This window comes from Scyliorhinus canicula, chromosome 1, assembly GCF_902713615.1.
Source record: "Scyliorhinus canicula chromosome 1, sScyCan1.1, whole genome shotgun sequence".
Taxonomy (NCBI): Eukaryota; Metazoa; Chordata; class Chondrichthyes; order Carcharhiniformes; family Scyliorhinidae; genus Scyliorhinus; species Scyliorhinus canicula.
In genome coordinates this window covers 162,767,262-162,792,756 of record NC_052146.1, presented here as the reverse complement: position 1 = coordinate 162,792,756, position 25,495 = coordinate 162,767,262, and the positions used below count along the sequence as shown (strand labels likewise).

The following is a 25,495-nucleotide window of genomic DNA, read 5'->3' as shown; positions in this document are numbered from 1 at the left end:
GATAAACTCACACAGACACACACACAGATACTCACACAGACACACACACAGATACTCACACAGACACACACACAGATACTCACACAGACATTCACAGACATTCGCACAGACACTCGCACAGACACTCACACAGACACTCGCACGGACACTCACACACACACAGACACTCACACAGATACACTCACACAGACACTCACACAGACACTCGCACGGACACTCACACAGACACTCACACAGACACTCACACAGACACTCACACAGATACACTCACACAGACACTCACACAGACACTCGCACAGACACTCGCACGGACACTCGCACGGACACTCACACAGACACTCACACAGACACTCACACAGACACTCACACAGACACTCACACAGATACACTCACAGATACTCACACAGACACACACACAGATACACTCACACAGACACTCGCACAGACACTCACACAGACACTCACACAGACACTCACACAGACACTCACTCAGACACTCACTCAGATACTCACACAGACACTCACTCAGACACTCACTCAGATACTCACACAGACACTCACACAGACACTCACTCAGACACTCACTCAGATACTCACACAGACACTCACACAGACACTCACTCAGACACTCACTCAGATACTCACACAGACATTCACAGACACTCGCACAGACACTCGCACAGACACTCACACAGACACTCACACAGACACTCACTCAGACACTCACTCAGATACTCACACAGACACTCACACAGACACTCACTCAGACACTCACTCAGATACTCACACAGACATTCACAGACACTCGCACAGACACTCGCACAGACACTCACACAGACACTCGCACGGACACTCACACAGACACTCACACAGACACTCACACAGATACACTCACACAGACACTCACACAGACACTCACACAGACACTCACACAGATACACTCACACAGACACTCACACAGACACTCGCACGGACACTCACACAGACACTCACACAGACACTCACACAGATACACTCACACAGACACTCACACAGACACTCACACAGACACTCACACAGACACTCACAAAGACACTCGCACAGACACTCACACAGACACTCGCACGGACACTCACACAGACACTCACACAGACACTCACACAGACACTCACACAGATACACTCACAGATACTCACACAGACACACACACAGATACACTCACACAGACACTCGCACAGACACTCACACAGACACTCACACAGACACTCACACAGACACTCACTCAGACACTCACTCAGATACTCACACAGACACTCACACAGACACTCACACAGACACTCACTCAGACACTCACTCAGATACTCACACAGACACTCACACAGACACTCACTCAGACACTCACTCAGATACTCACTCAGACACACACACACTCACACAGACACTCGCACGGACACTCAGACAGACACTCAGACAGACACTCAGACAGACACTCAGACATACACTCACACAGACACTCACACAGACACTCACACAGACACTCACACAGACACTCACACAGACACTCACTCAGACACTCTCAGATACTCACACAGACACTCACACAGACACTCACTCAGACACTCTCAGATACTCACACAGACACTCACACAGACAGTCACTCAGACACTCACTCAGATACTCACTCAGACACACACACACTCACACAGACACTCGCACGGACACTCAGACAGACACTCAGACAGACACTCAGACAGACACTCAGACATACACTCACACAGACACTCACTCAGACACTCACTCAGACACACACACACTCACACAGACACTCACCCAGACACTCACTCAGACACTCACTCAGATACTCACACAGACACTCACACAGACACTCACTCAGACACTCACTCAGATACTCACTCAGACACACACACACTCACACAGACACTCGCACGGACACTCAGACAGACACTCAGACAGACACTCAGACATACACTCACACAGACACTCACTCAGACACTCACTCAGACACACACACACTCACACAGACACTCACACGGACACACTTTTAGAACTGTGTTGTACTATAATTTACTAGTCATTTAGGGAAGTGTTGTACAGTCATTTTGCAAGGTGTTGCACGGGTATTTAGGATGGTGATGTACAGACTTTTAGGACTGTGTTGTACAAGTTTTTAGGATGGTGTACAATCATTTAGGACTGTTGTACAGATGTTTAGTACAGTATTGTACAGATGTTTAGTACAGTATTGTACAGATGTTTAGTACAGTATTGTACAGATGTTTAGTACAGTGTTGTACAGATGTTTAATACAGTGTTGTACATATGCTTCGGACTGTTTTGTACAGTCATTCAGGGCTGTGTTGGACAGTCATTTAGGACTGTGTTGTACAGTTGTTTAGGTCTGTGATGTACAGCCATTTTGGTTTATGTTGTACTGGTTCTTGAATGGAGATTTTTTTCAATGATGAAGAATGAAAGAAAAACAATATTTTCACCATTTGAAGGCTCAGTGATGAGGGGTTATTCCATCATGTGTTTGGGAGAGGATAGAAAAAATGTCTGACCGCAGACAAAGATTGAATGAGGAGAGTTTTAGGGGATGAAGCTGCTCAGGCGGCTACGTAATAAGGATAGACTTCAGGAATTGGAAGATACAGGGCTGTAGGGAGATTTGGGATTCCGAGGAAAGAGCAAATAGGTGGACTGAATGGTTTTGTTTGATGCTGTACATCTTTCTATTACTCTGTGGGATTATTGTTTCCAGAATCACAATGGCTGTGAGAGTAAATTGTCACCATTCTAAATCCTCCCTTTACCGTGTGTTTACTAGGGGCCGATAGGTTTCCCAGGAAAGTCTGGATCGCCTGGACCCTCAGGACCTTCTGGCGAAAAGGTAAGTACAGTCCTGTGTAAATTGGGCTTGATGAAATGAACAGAGGAGAACACGATTTTTGTTGGGTGAGGGTTTCAATGGGTACAGACCAAAGGTGAATAAATGAAGTTAAATTTCAGATCAGCTATGATCGAATTGAATATCAAAACTGGCTTAAGGACTAATTGTTCCCATGTTTCAAAGCCGTGGACAATACTCTGACATATAGTCATCTTACAGCACCCATGGACAAACTGAGTTCCCACTTTCCAGTCAAAGCTTGAAAAAATAAACTATAGCTAATGTATAAGACACCCACGGGCGTCACGATGATGCAGTGATTAGCACTGCTGCCTCACTGCCCTGAGGACAATCCCATCCCCCGGTCACTGTCCATGTGGAGTTTGCACATTCTCCCCATGTCTGTGTGGATCTCAACCCCACAACCCAAAGATGAGCAGGGTAGGTCGATTGGCCACGTTAAATTGCCTCTTAATTGGAAAAAATGAATTGAGTACTCTAAATTTATTCTTAAAAATGGATAAGACACCCTAATCATCTCTGGTCTTCATAATAAGCAAGAACTTAGATTTAATTCCACTTGGCTGCCCCACTTCTTGATATCATTGCACACAGACTACAACTTCAGAGGGGAGCGGGAGAGAGGGGAGCATGAAAAAGAGTGAAAGAGAGGGTGCGAGAGGGGAGAGAGCAGTGGAGAGAGGGGGAACAGGAAAGAGGGAAGTGGGAGAAATGAGTGAGAGAGAGGGTGCGAGGGGGAGAGAGGAGCGAGAAAGTGGGTGAACGTAAGCAAGGGGGGAATGGGAGAGAAGGGAGCAGGGGAGCGGGAGAGAGGTAGGGCAGGAGAGAGGGTAGCAGAAGAGAGGGTGCGGGATAGAGAGGAGCGGGGCAAAGGTGGGGCAGGAGAGAAGGGGTGGTAGAAAGGGTGCGAGAGAGGAGCAGAAGAGAGGTGGGGCACGAGAGAGCGGGTGGGAGAGAGAGGGGAAGGAGAGAGGAGGAGAGAGGGGTGGGAGAGAAGGGCGAGAGGGCAGCGGGAGAGAGGGGAGCAGAAGTCAGGGTGTGGGAAAGGGGAGCAGGAATTGGTGTGGGAGAGAGGAGCAGGAGTGAAGAGCTGTTGAGAAGGTGCGGCAGAGTGGGTGCAGTAGAGAGGGGAGTGGGAGAGAGAGGAGAAGGAGAGAGGGGAGCTGGCGAGAGAGAACAGGAGAGAGAGAGAACCGGAGAGAGGGGAGCGAGAGAGAAGGTGTGGGAGAAAGGGAGAGAGGTGAGTGAGAGAGGGCAGGAGGAGAGAGAGAGAGCAGAAGAGAAGGCTTGCCTTCTTTACTGCCTGCTGAACCTGCATGCTTATCTTCCGTGACTGATGTACGAGGACACCCAGGTCTTGTTGCAAATTCCACTCTCCTAATTTATGGTCATTCAGATAATAGTCTGCCTTCTCGTTATTGCTACCAAAGTGGATAACCTCGCATTTATCCAAATTATACTGCATCTGCCATTCATTTGACAACTCAATCAATTTGCCCAAATCACACTGAAGGATCTCTGCATCCTCTTCACAGCTCACACCCCCTCCCCACCTAACTTTGTGCCATCTGCAAATTTGGAGACACTACATTTTGATCCCTCATTTAAATCATTGACATATATTGTGAATAGTTGGGGTCCTAACACTGATCCCTGTGATACCCCACTAGGCACTGCCTGCCAATTTGAAAAAGACCCATTTATTCCTAATCTTAGTTTCCTGTCTGCCAACAAGTTTTATATCCATCTCAATACTCTACCCCTAATCCTATGCACTTTAATTTTACACACTAATCTCTTATGTGGGACTTTGTCAAAAGCCTTCTGAAAAGGCTGAAGTGAATGGAACCAAACCAGTCATGGAAACTCCTGTAGAGACAGGTGAGCACTTATTATAAAACACATTTCTATTCTGTATTACAGGGCAATGATGGGAGCGTGGGTCCAGTCGGGCCTGTTGGCCCCCCAGGCAGGAGTGGATCTCCTGGACTACAGGTGAGGAACAGTGGAGAACCTTCCAAGCGATTTTTCACAGTGCTCAGCAGAGGTTTACACCAACAAAAAGGAAGGACGGTAGAAAGAGGGAAAATCGACCGTGGATATCTAAGGAAATAATGGGTTCATAAAGGGCAGGTCATGCCTGACTAATTTAGTAGAATTTTTTGAGGATGTTACCAAGGCGGTAGAGAATGGGGAGCAAATAGATGTAGTATATCTGGATTTCCAGAAATCTTTTGACGTGCCACACAAAATATTGCTGCATAAGATAAAGATGCATGGCATTAAGGGTAAAGTAGTAGCATGGATAGAGGATTGGTTAATTAACGGGTGCAACAGGTGATTAAGAAGGCAAATAGAATTTTGTCCTTCATTGCTAGAGGGATGGAGTTTAGGACTAGGGAGATGATGCTGCAGTTGTATAAGATGTTAGTGAGGTCACACCTGGAGTATTGTGTTCAGTTTTGGTCTCCTTACCTGAGAAAGGACGTACTGGCGCTGGAAGGTGTGCAGAGGAGATTCACTAGGTTAATCCCAGAACTGAAGGGGTTGGATTACGAGGAGAGGTTGAGTAGACTGGGACTGTACTCGTTGGAATTTAGAAGGATGCAGGGGGATCTTATAGAAACATATAAAATTATGAAGGGAATAGATAGGATAGATGCGGGCGGGTTGTTTCCACTGGTGGGTGAAAGCAGAACTAGGGGGCATAGCCTCAAAATAAGGGGAAGTAGATTTAGGACTGAGTTTAGGAGGAACTTCTTCACCCAAAGAGTTGCGAATCTATGGAATTCCCTACCCAGTGAAGCAGTTGAAGCTCTTTCATTAAATGTTTTTAAGGTAAAGATAGATAGTTTTTTGAAGAATAAAGGAATTAAGGATTATGGTGTTTGGGTCGGAAAGTGGAGCTGAGTCCAAAAAAGATCAGTGATGATCTCATTGAATGGCAGAGAAGGCTCGAGGGGCCAGATGGCCTACTCCTGCTCCTAGTTCTTATGTTCTATTGGCATCTCCTTTTTGCTGAGCTTTGTAAGAGATGCTACGAATCCTAAAACTAGGAAGCTCTGGTAAACATTTTAGAAATCAACGATTAATCCATTGCTGAGGAGGTTGTGTCCAATTTGGGATTTACTGGGTTGTGAAAATTTACACCAGGGATGTGCAAATTCAGTTATTTGGAGAAGCTGAGACTCTGAGAAGGGATGATGAAAGGGTGATTTTGTCGAGGTGTTCAAAATTGAGAATGGTTCTGCTAAAGTAAACCAGAAAACACCGATTTAAGATAATTGTTCAGTGAACTGATGTGATCTGGGATGTAATATGCTGCCTGAAAGGCAAACTTAGCAGTAACTTCCAAAAGAGAATTGGATAAATACTTGAAAAGGAGATTTTTGATTTGATTTATTGTTGTCACATGTATTAGTATACAGTGTTCTTTCTTGCATGCCGTACAAACAATGCATACCGTACATAAGGAAGGAAGGAGAGACGGCAGAATATAATGTTACAGCAAGGTGTAGAGAAAATATCAACTTAATACAAGGTAGGTCCATTCAAAAGTTTGATGGCAGTAGGGAAGAAGCTGTTCTTGAGTCGGTTGGTACATGACCTCAAACTTTGGTATATTTTTCCTGACGGAAGAAGGTGGAAGAGAGTATGTCCGGGGTGAGTGGGTCCTTAATTATGCTTGCTACCTTTCTAAGGCAGCGAGAATTATAGATAGCGTCAATGGATGGGAGGTTCGTTTGCGTGATGGACTGGGCTACATTCACAACCTTTTGTAGTTTCCTGCGGTCTTGGGCAGAGCAGGATCCATACCAAGCTGTGATACAATCAGAAAGAATGCTTTCTATGGTGCATCTGTAGAAGTTGGTGAGGGTCGTAGCTGACGTGCCAAATTTCCTCAGTCTTCTGAGAAAGTAGGGTAATTGGTGGGCTTTCTTAACTATAGTGTCGGCATGGGGGGACCAAGACAGGCTGTTGGTGATCTGTACACCTAAAAACTTGAAGCTCTCGACCCTTTCTAATTCGTTCCCATTGATGTAGACAGGGGCATGTTCTCCACTACGCTTCCTGAAGTAGATGATAATCTCCTTTGTTTTGTTGACATTGAGGGAGAGATTATTGTCGTCGCACCAGTTCACGAGATTCTCTATCTCATTCCTTGTTTGTTTGTTTGAAATCCGACCCACTACGGTAGTGTCATCAGCAAATTTTAAAATCGAGTTGGAGGGAAATTTGGCCACACAGTCATAGGTGTATAAGGAGTACAGTACTGAGGACACAGCCTTGTGGGGAACTAATGTTGAGGATGATCGTGGAGGAGGTGTTGTTGCCTATCTTTACTGATTGTGGCCTGTGGGTTCGAAAGTTCAGGATCCACTCGCAGAGGGAGGGGCCAAGGCCACGGAGTTTGGAGATGAGTTTCGTAGGAATGATGGTGTTGAAGGCTGAGCTATAGTCGATAAATAGGAGTCCAACATAGGTGTCTTTGTTATCTAGGTGTTCCAGGGTAGAGTGCAGGGCCATGGAGATGGCATCTGCTGTGGACCTGTTGCAGCGGTAAGTAGGCAAACTGTAGTGGATCAAGGCAATCTGGGAGGCTGGAGTTGATTCGTGCCATGACTAACCTTTCAAAGCATTTCATAATGATGAATGTCAGAACCACTGGACGATAGTCATTAAGGCACACTGCTTGCCCTTTTTATGGTACAGGGATGATGGTTGTCTTCGTGAAGCAGATAGGGACCTCCGATTGTTGTATAGAGAGGTTGAAGATGTCGGCGAATATCCCCGCCAGCTGATCCGCACAAGACCTGAGTGCCCGTCCGGGTACCCCATCCGGGTCAGTGGCTTTCCGTGGGTTGACCTTCGAGAAGGCTGCTCTGACGTCTGCAGTGGTGATCTCAGATACAAGTTCATCCGCGGTTTCCGGGGTGGAGGGCTCGCTCTCGCTGACCTCTTGCTCAAAGCGGGAGGGGTATGTTGGAGCTGACGATTTTACATGCCTTCATCTTGTAGCCCGTTATGTCTTGCAGACCTTGCCATAGACGGCGGGGATCCGTGTGGCTAACCTGGGACTCGAGCTTGGTCCGGTACTGTCGTTTGGCATCTTTGATGGATCTCCTTAGATCATATCTGGCTTCCTTGTAGAGGTCAGGGTCGCCTGACCTGAATGCCTTAGACCTGGACTTCAGAAAGCAGTGGATATCCCTGTTCATCCAGGGTTTCCGTTTGGGAAACACGCGGATTTCTTCTTTGGCACACAGTCAGTTATTGTAGTGGCGTACTCGTTCAGGCTGGTCACAGAGTTTTTAAATACTGACCAATGCACTGACTCTAACCAGTCCCGTAGGAGATCATCCGATTCCTCCGACTAACATTGCACAACTTTCTTTGACGGATTCTCCCGCTTCAGTTTTTGCTGAAAAGCCGGGAGCAGGAGCACAGCCTTGTGGTCAGTTTTGCCAAAGTGTGGGCAGGCGATAGAGCGGTAGGCATGTTTGATATTTATGTAGCAGTGGTCCAGGATGTTTGGCCTCTGGTGGAACAGGTGACATGTTGGTGGTAACTTGGTAGTATGCTCTTGAGCTTGGCCTGATTGAAGTCCCCAGCTACAATGAACAAGGCCTCAGGATGTTTCCTTTCAAGGCTATTTGTGGTGGTGTATATTTCGTCCAGTGCGGTTTTCACATTCGCATGGGGTGGGATGTAAACTGCCGTAAGGATACAGAGCTGAACTCCCACGGAAGGTAGAAGGGACGGCATTTTAGCATCCGGTATTCCAGGTCCAGGGTGCAGAAACTGGCCAGTGTTGCTACATCTAGGCACCAGGAGGTGTTGATGAGGAGGCAGACCCTACCTCCTCTAGCCTTGCCTGAGGCTGCTGTACGGTCCGTTCGGCGGATTGAGAAGCCCTCTGGTTGTAGGCCACAATTCGGTGAAGCAGGAGTGAGCCATGCCTCCGTGAAACAGAGCACACAGCAGTCCCTCAGTTATCTTTGAAAAGTGAGTCTGGCTTTAAGTTTGTCCAGCATGTTTTCCAGAGATTGGACATTAGCTTGGAGTAAGCTAGGCAGAGGGGCTTTGGGGCCGCGTTGTTTCACTCTCACCTGCAGGCCTGTGCGTTTTCCATGCTTCCTGGAGTGACTGCTTCTTTTCGAACCTGGGAGACAGTGAGAATATGCAGTGTTAAAGGAATAGTTGTGTCCAACGAGCTTCTTCACTCCGGTCAGTGTGTGGATGGAGGATTTGTTGTCTTGCTTGCGGTTCCTGCGTCGGTAGGTGAGTCTGTGCGGTCGAGCGTTCCGGGTCGCTGTCAGGCTGCGGTTTGTCTTCACAGGTCGGTGGATGTGCAGACCACGCTTCGGCGTGGATGAGGGTGAAGGCCGGTAAGTGGATGACGTCTCTGGGGTCGCGGTTGCGGATGAGGCGATGGCCGGGTCTGATGCACTATCAATTACGACGAAATGAGAGTAGAATGTAATCGAGGCTTTATTTCTTTTTAAAATAATTTTTATTAAGGTTTTCACAAAATATAAACAACAAAACAATATTAACAGAATAACCATTGTAAAAACCCAAGAACAACACCCACCCCCCTACAAAAGCAACTACTAAATCGAAAACAAAAAAAGCAAACAACAGAAAGGAAAGAGATAACACCCACCACATCCCACAAACCCATGTACACACTTCCCCCCCCCCACCCCCAAAAAGGCTGCTACCACCTAAAGAACCCCTGTACTGATCCCCTCTGGGAAAATTTCACCTTCTCCAATTTAATGAACCCCGCCATATAATTGATCCAGGCCTCCACGCTTGGGGGGCCTCGCATCCTTCCACTGAAGCAAGATCCTCCGCCGGGCTACTAGGGACGCAAAGGCCAGAACCCCGGCCTCTATCGCCTCCTGCACTCCCGGCTCCACTGCAACCCCAAAAATTGCGAGTCCCCAGCCTGGCTTGACCCTGGATCCCACCGCCCTCGACACCATCCTTGCTACCCCCTTCCAAAACTCCCCCAGCGCTGGGCATGCCCAAAACATATGGGCGTGGTTCACTGGGCTCCCCGAGCACCTAGCACACCTGTCTTCGCCCCCGAAAAATCTACTCATCCTCGTCCCAGTCATGTGGGCCCTATGCAGCACCTTGAACTGTATGAGGCTAAGCCTCGCACAGGAAGAGGAGGAATTCACCCTTTCCAGGGCATCCGCCCACGTCCTCCCCTCAATCTCCTCACGCAGCTCCTCTTCCCATTTACCCTTCAGTTCCTCCACCGAGGCCTCATCTACCTCCTGCATTATGTGGTATATGTCCGAAATTCTCCCTCCTCCAACCCACACCCCCGAGAGCACCCTGTCCCGTACCCCACGTGGGGGCAGCAAGTGGAACCCCTCCACCTGCCGCTGGCAAACGGCCTAACCTGCATGTACCTAAACATGTTCCCCGGGGGAGCCCAAACTTCCCCTCTAACTCCCCCCAAGCTCGCGAACCTCCCGTCCACAAACAGGTCCCTCAACTGCCTAACACCTACCCTGTGCTAGCCCAGAAATCTGCCATTGATGCACCCTGGAGCAAACCGATGGTTCCCCCGTATCGGGGACTCCATCGAGCCCCCCACCTCTCCCCTATGCCGTCTCCATTGCCCCCAGACTTTGAGGGTAGCCGCCACCACCGGGCTCGTGGTATACCTCGTTGGAGGGAGCGGCAACGGCGCCGTCACCAGCGCCTCCAGGCTCCTGCCCACACAGGACACCATCTCCATCCTCTTCCATGCTGCCCCTTCCCCGTCCATTACCCACTAACACACCATCGATGCGTTGGCAGCCCAATAGTACCCACAGAGGTTGGGCAGCGCCAGCCCCCCCCCATCCCTGCCCCGTTCCAAGAACACCCTTCTCACCCTCGGAGTCCCATGCGCCCACACAAATCCCGTAATGCTCCTGTTAACTCTCCTAAAAAAGGCCTTCGGGATAAGGATTGGAAGGCACTGGAACAGGAACAAAAACCTCGGGAGCACCGTCATCTTAACAGACTGCACCCTACCCGCCAGTGACAGCGGTAACATATCCCACCTCTTAAACTCCTCCTCCATCTGCTCCACCAACCTTGTGAGGTTGAGCTTGTGCAGGGCCCGCCAGCTCCCAGCCACCTGGACTCCAAGGGACCTGAAGCTCTTCCCTGCCTGCTTCAGTGGGTGCCTACCAATCTCTTCCTCCTGATCCCCCGGGTGCACCACGAACAACTCGCTCTTGCCCAGGTTGAGCTTATACCCAGAGAAGCCCCCAAATTCGCTGAGAATCCTCATCACCTCCGGCATCCCCCCCACCGGGTCCGCCACATACAGCAGCAGGTCGTCCGCATAAAGCGACACTCGATGCTCCTCCCCACCCCGCACCAGACCCCTCCAGTTCCCTGACTCCCTCAACGCCATGGGCAGGGGCTCAATTGCCAACGCAAAGAGCAAGGGGGACAGGGGATATCCCTGTCTCGTCCCCCGGTACAACCGAAAGTACTCCGACCTCCTCCTATTCGTGGCTACACTCACCATCGGGGCCTCATAAAACAACCTCACCCAACGGACAAACCCCTCCCCAAACCCAAACCTTTCCAACACCTCCCACAGATAACCCCCACTCAACCCTATCAAAGACCTTCTCCGCATCTAATGCCACCACTATCTCCGCCTCCCCTTCCACAGCCGGCATCATAATGACGTTGAGGAGCCTTCGTATGTTGGTATTCAACTGCCTTCCCTTCACAAACCCCGTCTGGTCCTTGTGAATGACCCCCGGCACACAATCCTCTATTCTTGTGGCTAAGATCTTTGCCAGCAGCTTGGCGTCTACATTTAGCAGCGAGATTGGCCTATATGACCCACACTGCAGAGGGTCCTTGTCCTGCTTAAGGATCAAGGAAATCAGCGCCCGTGACATAGTTGGGGGCAAAGCCCCCCCCGCCCCCCCTTGCCTCGTTAAAGGTCCGGACCAACAGGGGGCCCCAACAGGTCCACATACATTTTATAGAATTCGGCCGGAAACCCATCCGGCCCCGGCGCCTTCCCCAACTGCATGCTCCCTACCCCTTTAACCAGCTCCTCCAGCTCAATCGGCGCCCCCAGTCCCTCCACCTGCCCCTCCTCTACCTTCGGAAATCGCAGCTTGTCCAAGAAGCGCCCCATTCCCCCCCCCCTCTCCCCCTCCACTGGGGGTTCAGACCGGTACAGTTCCCCATAAAAGTCCCTAAAGACTACATTAACGTCTACCCCCCTCCGCACCACCTTCCCAACTCTATCCGTCACTCCCCCAATCTCCCTGGCTGCGTCTCGCTTTCGGAGCTGGTGTGCCAGCATTCTACTCGCCTTCTCCCCGTATTCATACACCGCCCCCTGTGCTTTCCTCCACTGAGCTTCTGCCTTTCTGGTGGTCAATAGATCGAACCTGGCCTGAAGGCTAGGCCGCTTCCCCAGCAATCCCTCCTCCGGAGCCTCCGCGTATCTCCTGTCCACCCTCACCATCTCCCCTACCAAACTCTCCCTCTCCCTCTGCTCCCCCCCCTCTACCAATGGGTTCAGATGGAAATCAACTCCCCTCTAATCACCGCCTTCAATGCCTCCCAGACCATCCCCACTCGGACCTCCTCGTTATCGTTGGCCTCAAGGTACCTCTTAATACACCCCCGAACCGTCCCGGCCACCTCCTCGTCTGCCAGTAGCCCCACCTCCAAGCGCCAGAGCAGACGCTGGTCCCTCTCCTCCCCCAGCCCGAGGTCCACCCAGTGCGGGGCATGATCCGAAATGGCAATGGCAGAGTATTCAACATCCTCCACCCTCGAAACCAGCCCCCTGCTCAGGACAAAAAAATCAATCCTAGAATAGGCCTTATGCACGTGGGAGAAAAACGAGTATTCCCTGGCCCTTGGCCTTGCAAACCTCCAGGGATCCACCCCTCCCATCTGATTCATAAACCCCCTCAACACCTTAGCCGCCGCCGGCCTCCTACCCGTCCGGGACCTGGATCGATCCGATGGGGGATCCAGCACCGTGTTGAAGTCCCCCCCCTTGATCAGGCCCCCCACCTCCAGTTCTGGAATGCGGCCCAACATGCGCCGCATAAACCCCGCATCGTCCCAGTTTGGGGCGTAAACATTCACCAACACCACCCGCTCCCCCTGCAGCTTACCACTCACCATCACATATCTCCCGCCACTGTCTGCCACCACCTTTAACGCCTCAAACGACACCCTTTTTCCCACCAGGATCGCCACCCCCTGATTCTTCTCATCCAGCCCTGAATGAAATACTTGGCCCACACACCCCTTCCTCAGTCGAACCTGGTCCACCACCTTCAGGTGCGTCTCTTGGAGCATGGCCACAACCGCCTTCCGTCCCTTCAAGTGCGCAAACACCCGGGCCCGCTTGACCGGCCCGTTCAGCCCCCTCACATTCCAGGTTATCAGCCGGATCAGAGGGCTCCCTGCCCCCCTCCTCTGCCGACTAGCCATAACCCATCCCCTGCCCGCCACTGGCCAGCGTCTCCCGCTCGGCCTGTTCCCCACGGCGGCAACTCCCCCCTCCCCCGCTCCCCAGCACCCCCTGCCTACTCCAGCTCCTTCCCCGGCGACTCCCGCCACACCTCCGACCCCTCCCCACGTGGGACTACTCCTCCTCCTTCGTGCCCATCAACTGCCCCCCCCCCCCCCCCCCCCGCTCTTCCTCGGGAAAACAACAACCAGCAAAGGCCCGCGCTTCTCAGCCCCGACCCCGCCCCCCCATCATCCCGCAGCGCGGGAAACCAGAGGAAAGCCCGCGCTTTCGCCCTGCCCAACCCCGCCTCCTCTAGGGCAACTCCCATTGCCGGTCTCCACCACCAGCTCCGCGCACTCCCAGTTTACCTCCCTGCCCGAACCCGTCCACCAGACCCATACAAAAAGACATAAAGACATTCACCCCACACACCCTAAAGCCAACACACATCTTGCATTAAACAGAGAACCCCCCACCCCCCCCCCCCCCCCCCCCTGCCTCCAGAGCAAAAAATTAAACAGTTACATTTTCATACAAAACCCCATCCTTGACCCTCAGTTTGAGTCCAGTTTCTCGGCCTGCACAAAGGCCCACGCCTCCTCCGGGGACTCAAAATAATGGTGACGGTCCCTGTAGGTGACCCACAGACGCGCCGGCTGCAACATGCCAAACTTCACCTTCCGTCTGTGGAGCACCGCCTTCGTCCAGTTAAACCCGGCCCTCCGCCTCGCCACCTCCGCACTCCAGTCCTGGAAGATCCGCGCCTCCGTGTTCTCCCACTTGCTGTTCCGCTCCCTCTTGGCCCACCGGAGCACGCACTCCCGGTCAAGAACCGGTGAAACCGCACCAACACCGCCCGCGGCGGCTCATTCGACCTGGGCCTCCTAGCCAGTATTCTGTGGGCCCCCTCCAACTCCAGGGGCCCCTGGAAGGACCCGGCTCCCATCAACAAGTTCAGCATAACGACCACATAGGCCGTCAGGTCCGACCCCTCCAGCCCCTCCGTGAGGCCCAGGATCCATAAATTCTTCCGCCTCGACCGGTTGTCCAGCTCCTCGAACTGCTCCTGCGACTTTTTATGGAGCACCTCGTGCATCTCCACCTTCCCTGCGATGGCCGCGGCCTCATCCTCCCTTTCGGAGGCCTGCTGCTGCAGCTACCGGATTGCGGCCCCCTGGGCTGTCTGAGTCTCCATCAGCTCTCTGGTGGTAGCCTTCAGCGACTCCAGCAGCTCCACCTTAAGCTCCTGGAAGCAGCGCAGAAGAGTCGCCTGCTGCTCCTGCGCCCACTGCCTCAGCTCCTCGAGGGTTCCGCCGGCCGCCATTTTGTTTCCCTTCCCCCACTTTTCCAGGGACGCTGCCACCGCTTTTCTGCTCACCCCACTCCTGGTCCGGACCATAGAACCCTGGGGATCTACTGCAGACCCCTTCCCTCGTCGGGAATCGTCGAAAAAGCTCTGTTGGGGGCCCTGAAAAGAGCCCCAAAGTTAGTTTTTAGCGGGAGCTGCCGAAACTGCGGCTTAGCTCTACATAGCCGCAACCGGAAGTATAATCGAGGCTTTATTACACAGAGATGTGTGGCCTCCTACAGCAGCTGACGAAATGGCTGCAGCTTGGAGACCGCACACATTTATACTCCACCTACTGGGTGGCACCAGCAGGCAGGGATCTACCCCGTACCTGTAGTACAGGGGCCTTACCATAATACCAGTATATACAATATAATACAACAGTGGTGACTACCACATTCACCCCCTGTTAAAAATGAGTCCAGCGGGGGTGGTGGAAAACTATTTACATACAGATTGGCTTTAAAATTACAGAGAAGGTTACAAATTTAGACGATCGGGCACCTTGATCTGTCGTTGAGAGCGCCGCAGTGCTGGTGGCGACTCAGGTGTCGGGTGACTCCGGGTGCGTGTCGGCATCCTCTTCATCCCCGGGTGGGAGCAAGGGGAGGACGGATTGTCCTGGAGCGGGGGCTGCGGTGGGGTGCGCTGGGGGGAGGGAGGGCGTGCCGGGGTGGGGGGGGATGTGGGGACCCAGCTGGTGCCAGGTCCCTGAGGGAGACTGTGTCTTGGCGGCCGTCGGGGTACGCTATGTAGGCGTACTGCGGGTTGGCGTGAAGTAGCTGTACCCTCTCAATCAACGGGTCCGCTTTGTGGAGCCGCACGTGCTTGTGGAGGAAAACGGGCCCTGGAGCTGCCAGCCATGTTGGGAGCGAAACCCCGGAGGTGGACTTCCTGGGGAAGGCAAAGAGACGTTCATGGGGGGTTGCATTAGTCGCAGTGCACAGGAGCGACCGAATGGATTGAAGGGCATCAGGGAGGCCCTCCTGCCAGCGGGAGGCTGGGAGATTTCTGGACCGTAGGGCCAGCTGGATGGCGTTCCAGACCGTCCCATTCTCCCGCTCCACCTGCCCGTTTCTCCTGGGGTTGCAGCTGGTCGTCCTGCTCGAGGCAATGCCCCTGCTGAGCAGGAACTGACGCAGCTCATCGCTCATAAATAAGGATCCTCGGTCTCTGTGGACGTAGGTGGGGAAACCGAACAGAGCGAAGATGGTATTGAGGGCTTTGATGACGGTGGCAGATGTCATATTGGGGAATGGGACGGCGAAAGGGAATCGGGAATACTCATCGACCACACTGAGGAAATACGTGTTGCGGTCGGTGCAGGGGGGGGCCTTTGAAGTCCACGCTGAGGCGTTCAAAGGGGCGGGAGGCCTTCACCAGGCTCGCATGGTCTGGCTGGTAGAAGTGCGCTTTGCACTCTGTGCAGACCTGGCATCTCTGGTGGTAGCTCTGACTTCCTCGATGGAGTAGGGTAGATTGTGGGCCTTAATGAAATGGTAAAAGTGGGTGACTCCTGGGTGACAGAGATCGTTGTGCAGGGTCCGGAGTCGGCCCGCTTGTGCACTGGCACAAGTACCTCGGGACAGGGCATCGGGGGACTCTTTGAGCTTACCGGGGCGATACAAAATCTCATAATTAAAGGTGGAGGGCTCGATCCTCCACCGCAGGATCTTATCATTTTTGATCTTACCCCGCTGTGTGTTGTTACACATGAAGGCAACCGACCGTTGGTCGGTGAGGAGAGTGAACCTCCAATGCCACACAGCTTCAATGGTCGCTTGGGCCTGCTTCTCGACGGAGGAGTGCTGAATTTCAGAGGCATGGAGGGTGCGGGAAAAGATGCCATGGGCCTGCCTACCTGGTTGAGAGTGGCGGCCAGAACGACGTCTGATGCATCACTCTTGACTTGGAAGGGGAGCGTCTCGTCGACCTGCGTGCATCGCGGCCTGGGCGATGTCGGCCTTGGAGGTCTGGTGAGCCTCGGACGTCAGTGGGAAACCGGTGGAATGGATGAGTGGGCGGGCCTTGTCCGCATAGTTTGGGACCCACTGGGCGAGGTACGAAAAGAACCCCAGGCATCGTTTGAGGGCCTTGGGGAAGGGGGAGTTCCACGAGGGAGCGCTTGTGATCGGGGTCGGGCCCTAGAACTCCGTTCTCAACCACATAGCCGAGGATGGCTAATCGGTTTGTGCTGAGTTGTAAGTTAGGTTGAGGAGTTTGCCGGTGTGGAGAAATTTGGAAAGGTTAGTGTCGTGGTCCTGCTGGTCGTAGCCGCAGATGGTGGTGATGTCCAGGTACGGGAAGATGGCCCGCATCCGTACCGGTCAACTATTCGGTACATCTCCCGTTGGAAGACCGAGACCCCGTTGATGACGCCGAAGGGAACCCTAAGGAAATGGTAAAGGCGGCCGTCTGCTTCGAACACAGTGTATGGGCAGTCCACCTTGTGAATGGGGAGCTGGTGGTAGGCAGATTTCAGGTCCACTGTCGAGAAGACCCAGTACTGTGCAATCTGATTGACCACATCAGATATGCGTGACAGGGGGTACGTGTCGAGCTGCTTGTACTGATTGATTGTCTGACTGTAGTCAACGACCATCCTGTTTTTCTCCCCAGTTTTCACCACTACCACTTGGGCTCTCCAGGGGCTGTTGCTGGCTTTGATGATGCCTTCCCGTAGCAGCCGCTGGACCTCAGACCTGATGAAAGTCCTGTCCTGGGTGCTGTACCGTCTGATCCTGGTGGCGACGGGTTTGCAATCCGGGGTGAGGTTTGCAAACAGGGAAGGCGGGTCGACCTTAAGGGTCGCGAGGCCGCAAACAGTAAGGGGTGGTAAGGGCCCGCCAAATTTCAGGGTTAGGCTCTGGAGGTTGCACTGGAAGTCCAGGCCAAGTAGCAAGGCGGCGCAGAGGTTGGGGAGGATGTAGAGCCGGAAGCCGCTGAACTCTACGCCCTGGATGGTGAGGGTGGCGATGCAGTACCCCCGGATCGCCACGGAGTGGGATCCGGTAAACAGGGAGATTCTTTGGTTAACGGGGTGTACCGCAAGGGAGCAGCGCCTTACCGTATCGGGGTGGATGGAGCTCTCAGTGCTCCTTGAGTCCGGAAGGCAGGATATCGCGTGCCCGTTGACCTTCACCTTTGTCGACGCAGTCGCAAAGTTGTGCGGTCGAGACTGGTCGATCGTGACGGAGGCGAGTTGCAGGCAATGAGTGGCCCGATGAGGTGCCCGACAGGGTCCTGAAGCGGGTCAGATGGCAGCGCCCACGGGCCGCACGTGTTCTGGGGAGAGGAAGATGGCGGCACTCATTGGCCGCACGTGGGGGGTGCAGGGACAATAGCGGCGATTGAGCGGGCCTGGCACACTGCAGCGAAATGTCCTTTCTTGCCACAGGCCTTGCAGAGTGCGCTCCGCGCCGGGCAGTGTTGCCGGGGATGTTTTGTCAGGCTGCAGAAGTAGCTCTTGGGTCCCCCGGGGTTGGTTGGCTGCCACCCGGCGCAGGCGTGGGGTTGGCTTGGGGCAGTCACTGATGGGGTCCACGATGCACAGGAGGGGTGAGCCGTGCAGTCGAGGGCATAAGCCTGTACGTTGCGTGAGGCGACTGTGAACGAGAGTGCTAGTTTCTTGGTCGCCGTGAGGTCAAGCGTGGCCCCATCTAAGAGGCGCCAGCGGATGTAGTCAGACCCTATGCCCGTAACGAACGCGTCTCTCATTAGCAGGTTTGACTGTTCAGAGGCCAAAACGGCCTGGCAGTCGCAGTCTCTCACTAGGGCGAGCAGGGCACGCGAGAAATCTTCCACATACTCACCGGGAAGTTGGTGCCGCGTGGATAGTGTGAATTGCGCTTTCACGTATCTGATCGTCAGTCCAGAAGTAAAACACTCGGACACGTCAGTAACGAATATTCGTTTATTTACGGCCGGGACAAATCTCTAAGCAGTCGGGTAACCACCTTCGAGAAGTGCCAAAGTCCAAAATATGGACTGTCTCTTTATACAATCACAGCTTAGGGGTGGTCCCTTTAAATTCCTAGATACACCTATGATTTGGCAAGGATCCAGAACATGTACATATATGGAATTATTCTTCGAGGTCGGGAGGTTATTTTTGACATAATCATTAGCACAAGTCACTATTAATATTAATACAAAGGTTTTTGTATCCCATGGCCATCTGGCTTATCTCATTCCAAGGCCCTTCCTTTAACATTTCAATGTTTATTTGTTCCAACTGGTCAAACGAGCTTAATTATGTTATCTCTGCAATAAAGTAACGGTTCCCATTCATTCCATTCTTTGCCTTTTTGACCTCTCTGCTTTTACAGATACGGTCAGAACATTAATTAGTACCAATGCCACACTCCCTATATTCCATCCCATAACCTTCTGACATCTTTGCTTTTACAGATACGGTCAGAACACACTCCCTTTATTTCATCCCTTGACCTGTTGACATCTCTTTCACAGAGCTTTTCAGAACTGTTATATTAACCCTATCAGCGAAGTTCCAAATGAAATCCACTTCTACATTCCCCCCTTTGATCATTCCTTGATCACATAACACTCAGGATACTTTAGATGGAAATAAGAGCGAGGCGGAGGTACTCCTCCTCTACTAGGCTCCAGCAGGATGCCACTTCCTCATATAGGTCAGGGGTAGGTGGAACCAGTTTTTCTTTTTCGTCTAGGGCGGATCTCTGAAGCATCTGTGGTAATGCAGTGGCACCCAAACGGTTGCATAGGCATTTCACACCAGTAGCTATGATACAGAGCAACAAACAGATGGTAACGAAGATAATGAGCCCATGGAATAGGTAAGTGGCCCAAGAATTGGACCACATCCAGCTCCACCAGTCAGCCTGACCGGCGAGTCGCAAGCGCTGTACTCCATCTCTGATATGGGTTACCAGACGCGTGATATTCTCTGAACTGTCTGGAATATAACCCATGCAGCCGTCTGTTCGATCAAGAAAGGAACAGATATCAAGGGAATGCCTCCATGGGCATGGGTCGGGACCTGTGTACATACCCAGCAAGAGGAGACACCCACTTTCTTAGCATAGACATAGGACATAAACAGAAAAGAATTTGCCGTTACATGGTGCGTTGCCCGCTTCCTTCTGGAAGGCGAGTAGGGGTGAGTAGTCCTTGGTGGTAAAATTTGTACCCTGTCCTTATCAATGCACCGGTGGTTCCACCGGCATGTGCGGCGATCGTAGATCAGAACCATGTACGTAGTCAGGAATCGGGGCTTCTGGTCGTCGGGAGGACCGGTGGTTGGGCAGGTTTTGATAGCGGTGGTGATCCATCGGAGATCTGTCGTTGTTCCACATCGTGGGGTTCCTTCTCGGCACAGGGGTGGACGTCGGCTTCCATACGGGCATCTCCTTCTTCCGGATGCAGCGAGAGAGAGCAAGGTGGCGAGTATTGTGACGGCGAAGAGGGGCCTCATCCTGGTACTCGTGTTCCTAGGACTCAAAGGAAAAGTTTAGAACATCATGGATACTTAATTAACTTACAATGGTGCATATGTACCCATGCGTTCCGTCCCTCCACTTTTACTGCAGTGGGGGTAGTGAGTAGAACCTGTAGGGGACCCTCCCATCGAGGTTCCAAACCCTTACGTGTCCAATTTCGAATTAGGACATAATCCCCAGGGTTGATGGAGACGTCATGAGTAATGGAGGGGACTTCTTCCTGGGTGGCACGAACTCTGGAGTGTAATCCTTTCAAAATTCTAGTTAGTGTTAATATATAATTAGCCATCTCGGTAGTCATGTAATGGAATTGAACATTCCGTGGAACACTGCTGTCCCAAGGCGTTCGAAAGGGTCTGCCATATAGTATTTCCGCTGGGCTTAGGCGAGTTTTTCCTGCGGGGGTGGCACGTAGCTGGAAGAGTGCTAAAGGCAGGAGTTTGAGCCAAGTGGCCCCAGTGTCTGCTTGTAGTTTAGCGAGTTTAGTCTTTAGAGTCTGATTAGCCCTTTCCACCACTCCAGCGGCTTGTGGTCTGTAGGCACAATGAAACTGTTGCTTTATTCCTAGCAGAGCACAGAATTCCTTATTGATTTGACCTATGAAGTGGGGACCATTGTCAGAGCTCAGCCGGGCTGGAATTCCAAATCGCGGAACAATTTCTCGCATTAACACCTTAACTACTGTCGAGGCCTTGTTATCCGTAGTCGGGTAGGCCTCGATCCATTTGCTAAAAGTGTCCACAATGACTAACACATATTTATAGCATTGACATCTTTCCAACTCAATGTAATCCATTTGTAGGGTCTCAAATGTACCCTCAGGTAAGGGGGCTGTGCCAGGATCACAGGGGACGGCCTTACCGGGGTTGTGCTGTTGACAGATTAGGCACCGACTGCTAATTTGTTGGGCCATTTCTTGCAGTCGTGGGTGCCACCAGCTTTTTAACAATATGTCCCCTGTGGCACGAGCTCCACAGTGAGTTGCAAAGTGTACACATTCGGTCACCCAGGCTGCTAATGCATCGGTCATACATGTTTGTCCTACCGGGGTGACCCACAGCTTATTTTCGATATCATATATACATCCTAAGTTTTTCCACATATTTACAGCAGTTGCAGGAGCGTCCTCCTGCATTTGGATTATGTCAGCAATGGTTGGCATAGGTTTTTCAGAGGGGGACTTTCCCGAGGGGGTTTTAGTTTGCCTCATCATTCTAGGCACCATTAGTTTGCCAGATTTAGAAATTTCTTTTGCCTTCTCGTCCGCTCTCCTGTTGCCCGTTTCCACCAGTCCTGTGCCTTTTGTATGCGCTGCGCATTTTATCACCGCTATCTTGTCTGGGAGCATAAGGGCCTGCAATAACTGGGTTACTAACTGCTGGTGTGAGATGGGTGTACCAGCGGAGGTTAGAAATCCTCTGTTTTTCCATCACCGTCTTGATCGATGATTGCATAGCCAGATTGTCTATCCCCCCTTTCGCCGACGGAAGAACTTCCATCGGTGAAAAAGGAACAATCTGCACTTGGGAGGGGTATATCGGAGAGGTCGTCTCGAACCGAGGAGACTTCCTGCAACAGTTGCAGACAGTCATGAGTTGGGTCGAGCATGTCTGTGGGAGGATGCGTCAAAAAGTTAGCAGGGTTGATAGTGGTGCAGTGGGCAAACTGGACCTTTGGGTTATTAAGGAGAGCAATCTCATATCTATTCTGACGAGCCATCGTGAGATGCTGAGTCTGTAGCTGTCCCAAAAGGGCCGTAACAGAATGGGAACTATAGACAGTGATATCTTGTTGGAGGGTAATATTAGCAGCCGATAGCAGGCTGTTGTAGATAGCTGCAAGAGTTTGGGTACAGATAGGATAGCCAAGGGCCACCGGATCGAGTTTAGAGGAGTAGTATGCAACCGGGCGACAGCGGTCGCCGTGGCGTTGGGTCAGGACAGCTGTGGCGCAGTCGGCAAGGACTGTGCAATAGAGCTGAAAAGGGCGATCATATAAGGGTCGACCAAGGGCAGGGGCCTGGAGGAGTGCCTCCTTGAGGCGGTTCTGCTAGTGACTGTTTGTGATCTGCGGGCACTAGGACCCTGCGGAGCCATGCAGTGTCAATTTCAACGCAGCAGTTTCGAAACTGCCCAGCACAAATCCTTTATCTGTTTATTCTGAGACCAATGTAGTTCTGAACATACTGAGTTACTCATAATACTGATCACATTCCAGGGGCGGTGGCGGAGGTGGCTGTGGGGGCTGTGGGGGCTGTGGAGGCTGTGGGGGCTGTGGGGGCTTCTGACGTCCCCCGCAATTGAACAGATGTTCCTCATCCCCATCGTCCCCCTCCTCCCAACCTTGCTTCGCATTGCTGACCGGCGCCAGGGTAGGATTAGCATTCTTACGTTTCTTATATTCTTTACATTCCCTTTTTAAGACCTCTACTGTTTTAACAATTCCCCCTTCAGTGAGGCCAATACCCAATTTTGAGGCATTTTCCTGCCAGCTAGCCAGTATAGATGCATCTTTCATTAACTGACAGTATTCCCTCCACAAGGCAATTAATTTCTTTGCGGTGGGTTCTTGATAATACAGAAAAATGTGTCATTTGAAACATGAAAGTCTGGCAATATCTGGTTTGAGAGGGTACAGGGAAAGATCCCACAAAAGGTTAATAGCAGCTGCAAAGAGCAGGGTTATAAAATGCAGATTCTTGCTCACAAGCAGGCCTCAGCAGACACAATGGCTCACACCTTCATGGAATGTAACTATCTCAGAAAGCATCTGAAAAAGCATGGATGAGAGTTTCAATTGCATTAAGTGATGAATGTTTAAAACAGGCAAGTCTTTCAAGTCACAACCAAGTTAAATTTTAGCATACAGCTAAGGGCAAAGTTTCACACCTTAATTGAAATAAACTCTCTTAGTAAACAGCTGGAAAGAATGGAAGATGCTCAGTCGAATTTAGTGTCAATTTCAGGGGTAAAATTCTACGAACATCAAGTTAATTAAAAGAAAATTGGAGATGACCTGGCTACGAGAAACATCATTTAAGTCAAAATCAAAGGCAAAGTTATGAACTGGGGACAATTGGAAAATTAAACGATTTGAAACCACAGAAATAAAAGTTAACTATTGAAACAAAAGCATTTTTTAAAATCAGATCTGAGAGGAGACGATATGCCTGAAATGAATAATTAGTTGTAGTAAGATGTTTACATCAAAGATACTTTTAAACTATCAAAGTGAAACAAGCCCATATACAATACAGTCGTTAAAACTTAATAACTCTTCGAAAGAGAATATAAACCCAGGGAGCAGAAGCACCAGCACTCTGCAACAGCAACAGGAGAGAGAGAGAGAGAGAGAGACACAGCCTGCTGGAGAAAGACAAGGAAAGCAGACGAGTTTAAACAGCTAATTCAACTCAAGAAGACCAGATTTTAAGTGGTTATTAGCTTACTTTACTTCCTTAATAACACAGGACCCAGGACACCAATGCTATTAAGGGGTAAGTAGGTAAAATTCTTCAGTGAAGGTATGGGTTACACCGGGGGATAGGCTCCGAGAACCCCGCCCGTAACTTCCAGAGAACGCTGCCTGGAATCACGGCGGCAGTCCCGTCCAGAGCCCACAGCCCGTTAACCGTCCCCTAGCAATCCTGAGAACCCCGCCCGTAACTCCAGCGAACGCTGCCTGGAATCACGGCGGCTCCTCAGGCTGCCTCTAGCAGTCCTGGCAACCCCGCCCGTAACTCCAGCGAACGCTGCCTGGAATCACGGCGGCAGTCCCAGGCTGCCCACAGCCCGTTAACCGTCCCCTAGCAATCCTGAGAACCCCGCCCGTAACTCCAGCGAACGCTGCCTGGAATCACGGCGGCTCCTCAGGCTGCCCCCAGCAGTCCTGGCAACCCCGCCCGTAACTCCAGCGAACGCTGCCTGGAATCACGGCGGCAGTCCCAGGCTGCCCCTAGCGACGATAACCACAGGGTTCACTCACTTACCCTCTTTAAAACGGGTTCGCTGGACTGACCTGGATCTCGCAGAGGCTTCTCGACAAACCAACGGCAAGGCTGAGCAACGATCAAACTGGTAGTAGGCGAATACCAAGGTGGAAAACAAATTTTTACTCACGTTGGGGGCCAAATTCGTCCTCTACTTTGAACGAGCTCAGTCAATTACGCCGGTTAGTTGCGCAGACCCCTCTGGAGATCCCCGTACGGGCCACCAAATGTGAATTGCGCTTTCACGTATCTGATCGTCAGTCCAGAAGTAAAACACTCGAACACGTCAGTAACGAATATTCGTTTATTTACGGCCGGGACAAATCTCTAAGCAGTCGGGTAACCACCTTCGAGAAGTGCCAAAGTCCAAAATATGGACTGTCTCTTTATACAATCACAGCTTAGGGGTGGTCCCTTTAAATTCCTAGATACACCTATGATTTGGCAAGGATCCAGAACATGTACATATATGGAATTATTCTTCGAGGTCGGGAGGTTATTTTTGACATAATCATTAGCACAAGTCACTATTAATATTAATACAAAGGTTTTTGTATCCCATGGCCATCTGGCTTATCTCATTCCAAGGCCCTTCCTTTAACATTTCAATGTTTATTTGTTCCAACTGGTCAAACGAGCTTAATTATGTTATCTCTGCAATAAAGTAACGGTTCCCATTCATTCCATTCTTTACCTTTTTGACCTCTCTGCTTTTACAGATACGGTCAGAACATTAATTAGTACCAATGCCACACTCCCTATATTCCATCCCATAACCTTCTGACATCTTTGCTTTTACAGATACGGTCAGAACACACTCCCTTTATTTCATCCCTTGACCTGTTGACATCTCTTTCACAGAGCTTTTCAGAACTGTTATATTAACCCTATCAGCGAAGTTCCAAATGAAATCCACTTCTACATTAGGAGGTGCCTGGCGTAGATCTTGTTGGTCTGCTGAGCGTAATTCTCCTTCAGTAGTGCCATGGCTTCTGCGTAGGTCAGCGAGTCCTGGACGAGAGGAAAAACGTTGGAGCTCAGCCGCATGTACAGAATCTGGAGCGTCTGTGCTTCTGGGATTGGGTCTGGCGCAGACCCGATGTCCGCTTCAAAACAGGCTCACCAATGTTCAAAGTCTTTTTTGGCGTTGTCTGCTTGAGGATGCAGCTGCAGGCGATCCGGCTTGATGTGGAGGTCCATTCTGAAAAATCTCTGTGTAATAAATTGATGCACTATCAATTACGAC

General features: G+C 51.2%; 1 protein-coding gene across 5 annotated transcripts in view; it reads left to right on the top strand.

The window, feature by feature from the left end:
• Positions 1–25,495, top strand: part of col16a1 (collagen, type XVI, alpha 1) — a 476,156-nt gene that overhangs the window by 385,243 nt on the left and 65,418 nt on the right. For all 5 annotated transcript variants that reach the window (XM_038801937.1, XM_038801918.1, XM_038801946.1 and 2 more), the window contains 2 exons: positions 2,828–2,890; positions 4,835–4,906. In XM_038801937.1, coding sequence (XP_038657865.1) covers positions 2,828–2,890; positions 4,835–4,906 — 135 coding nt within the window. The remainder of the gene's footprint in view (positions 1–2,827; positions 2,891–4,834; positions 4,907–25,495) is intronic.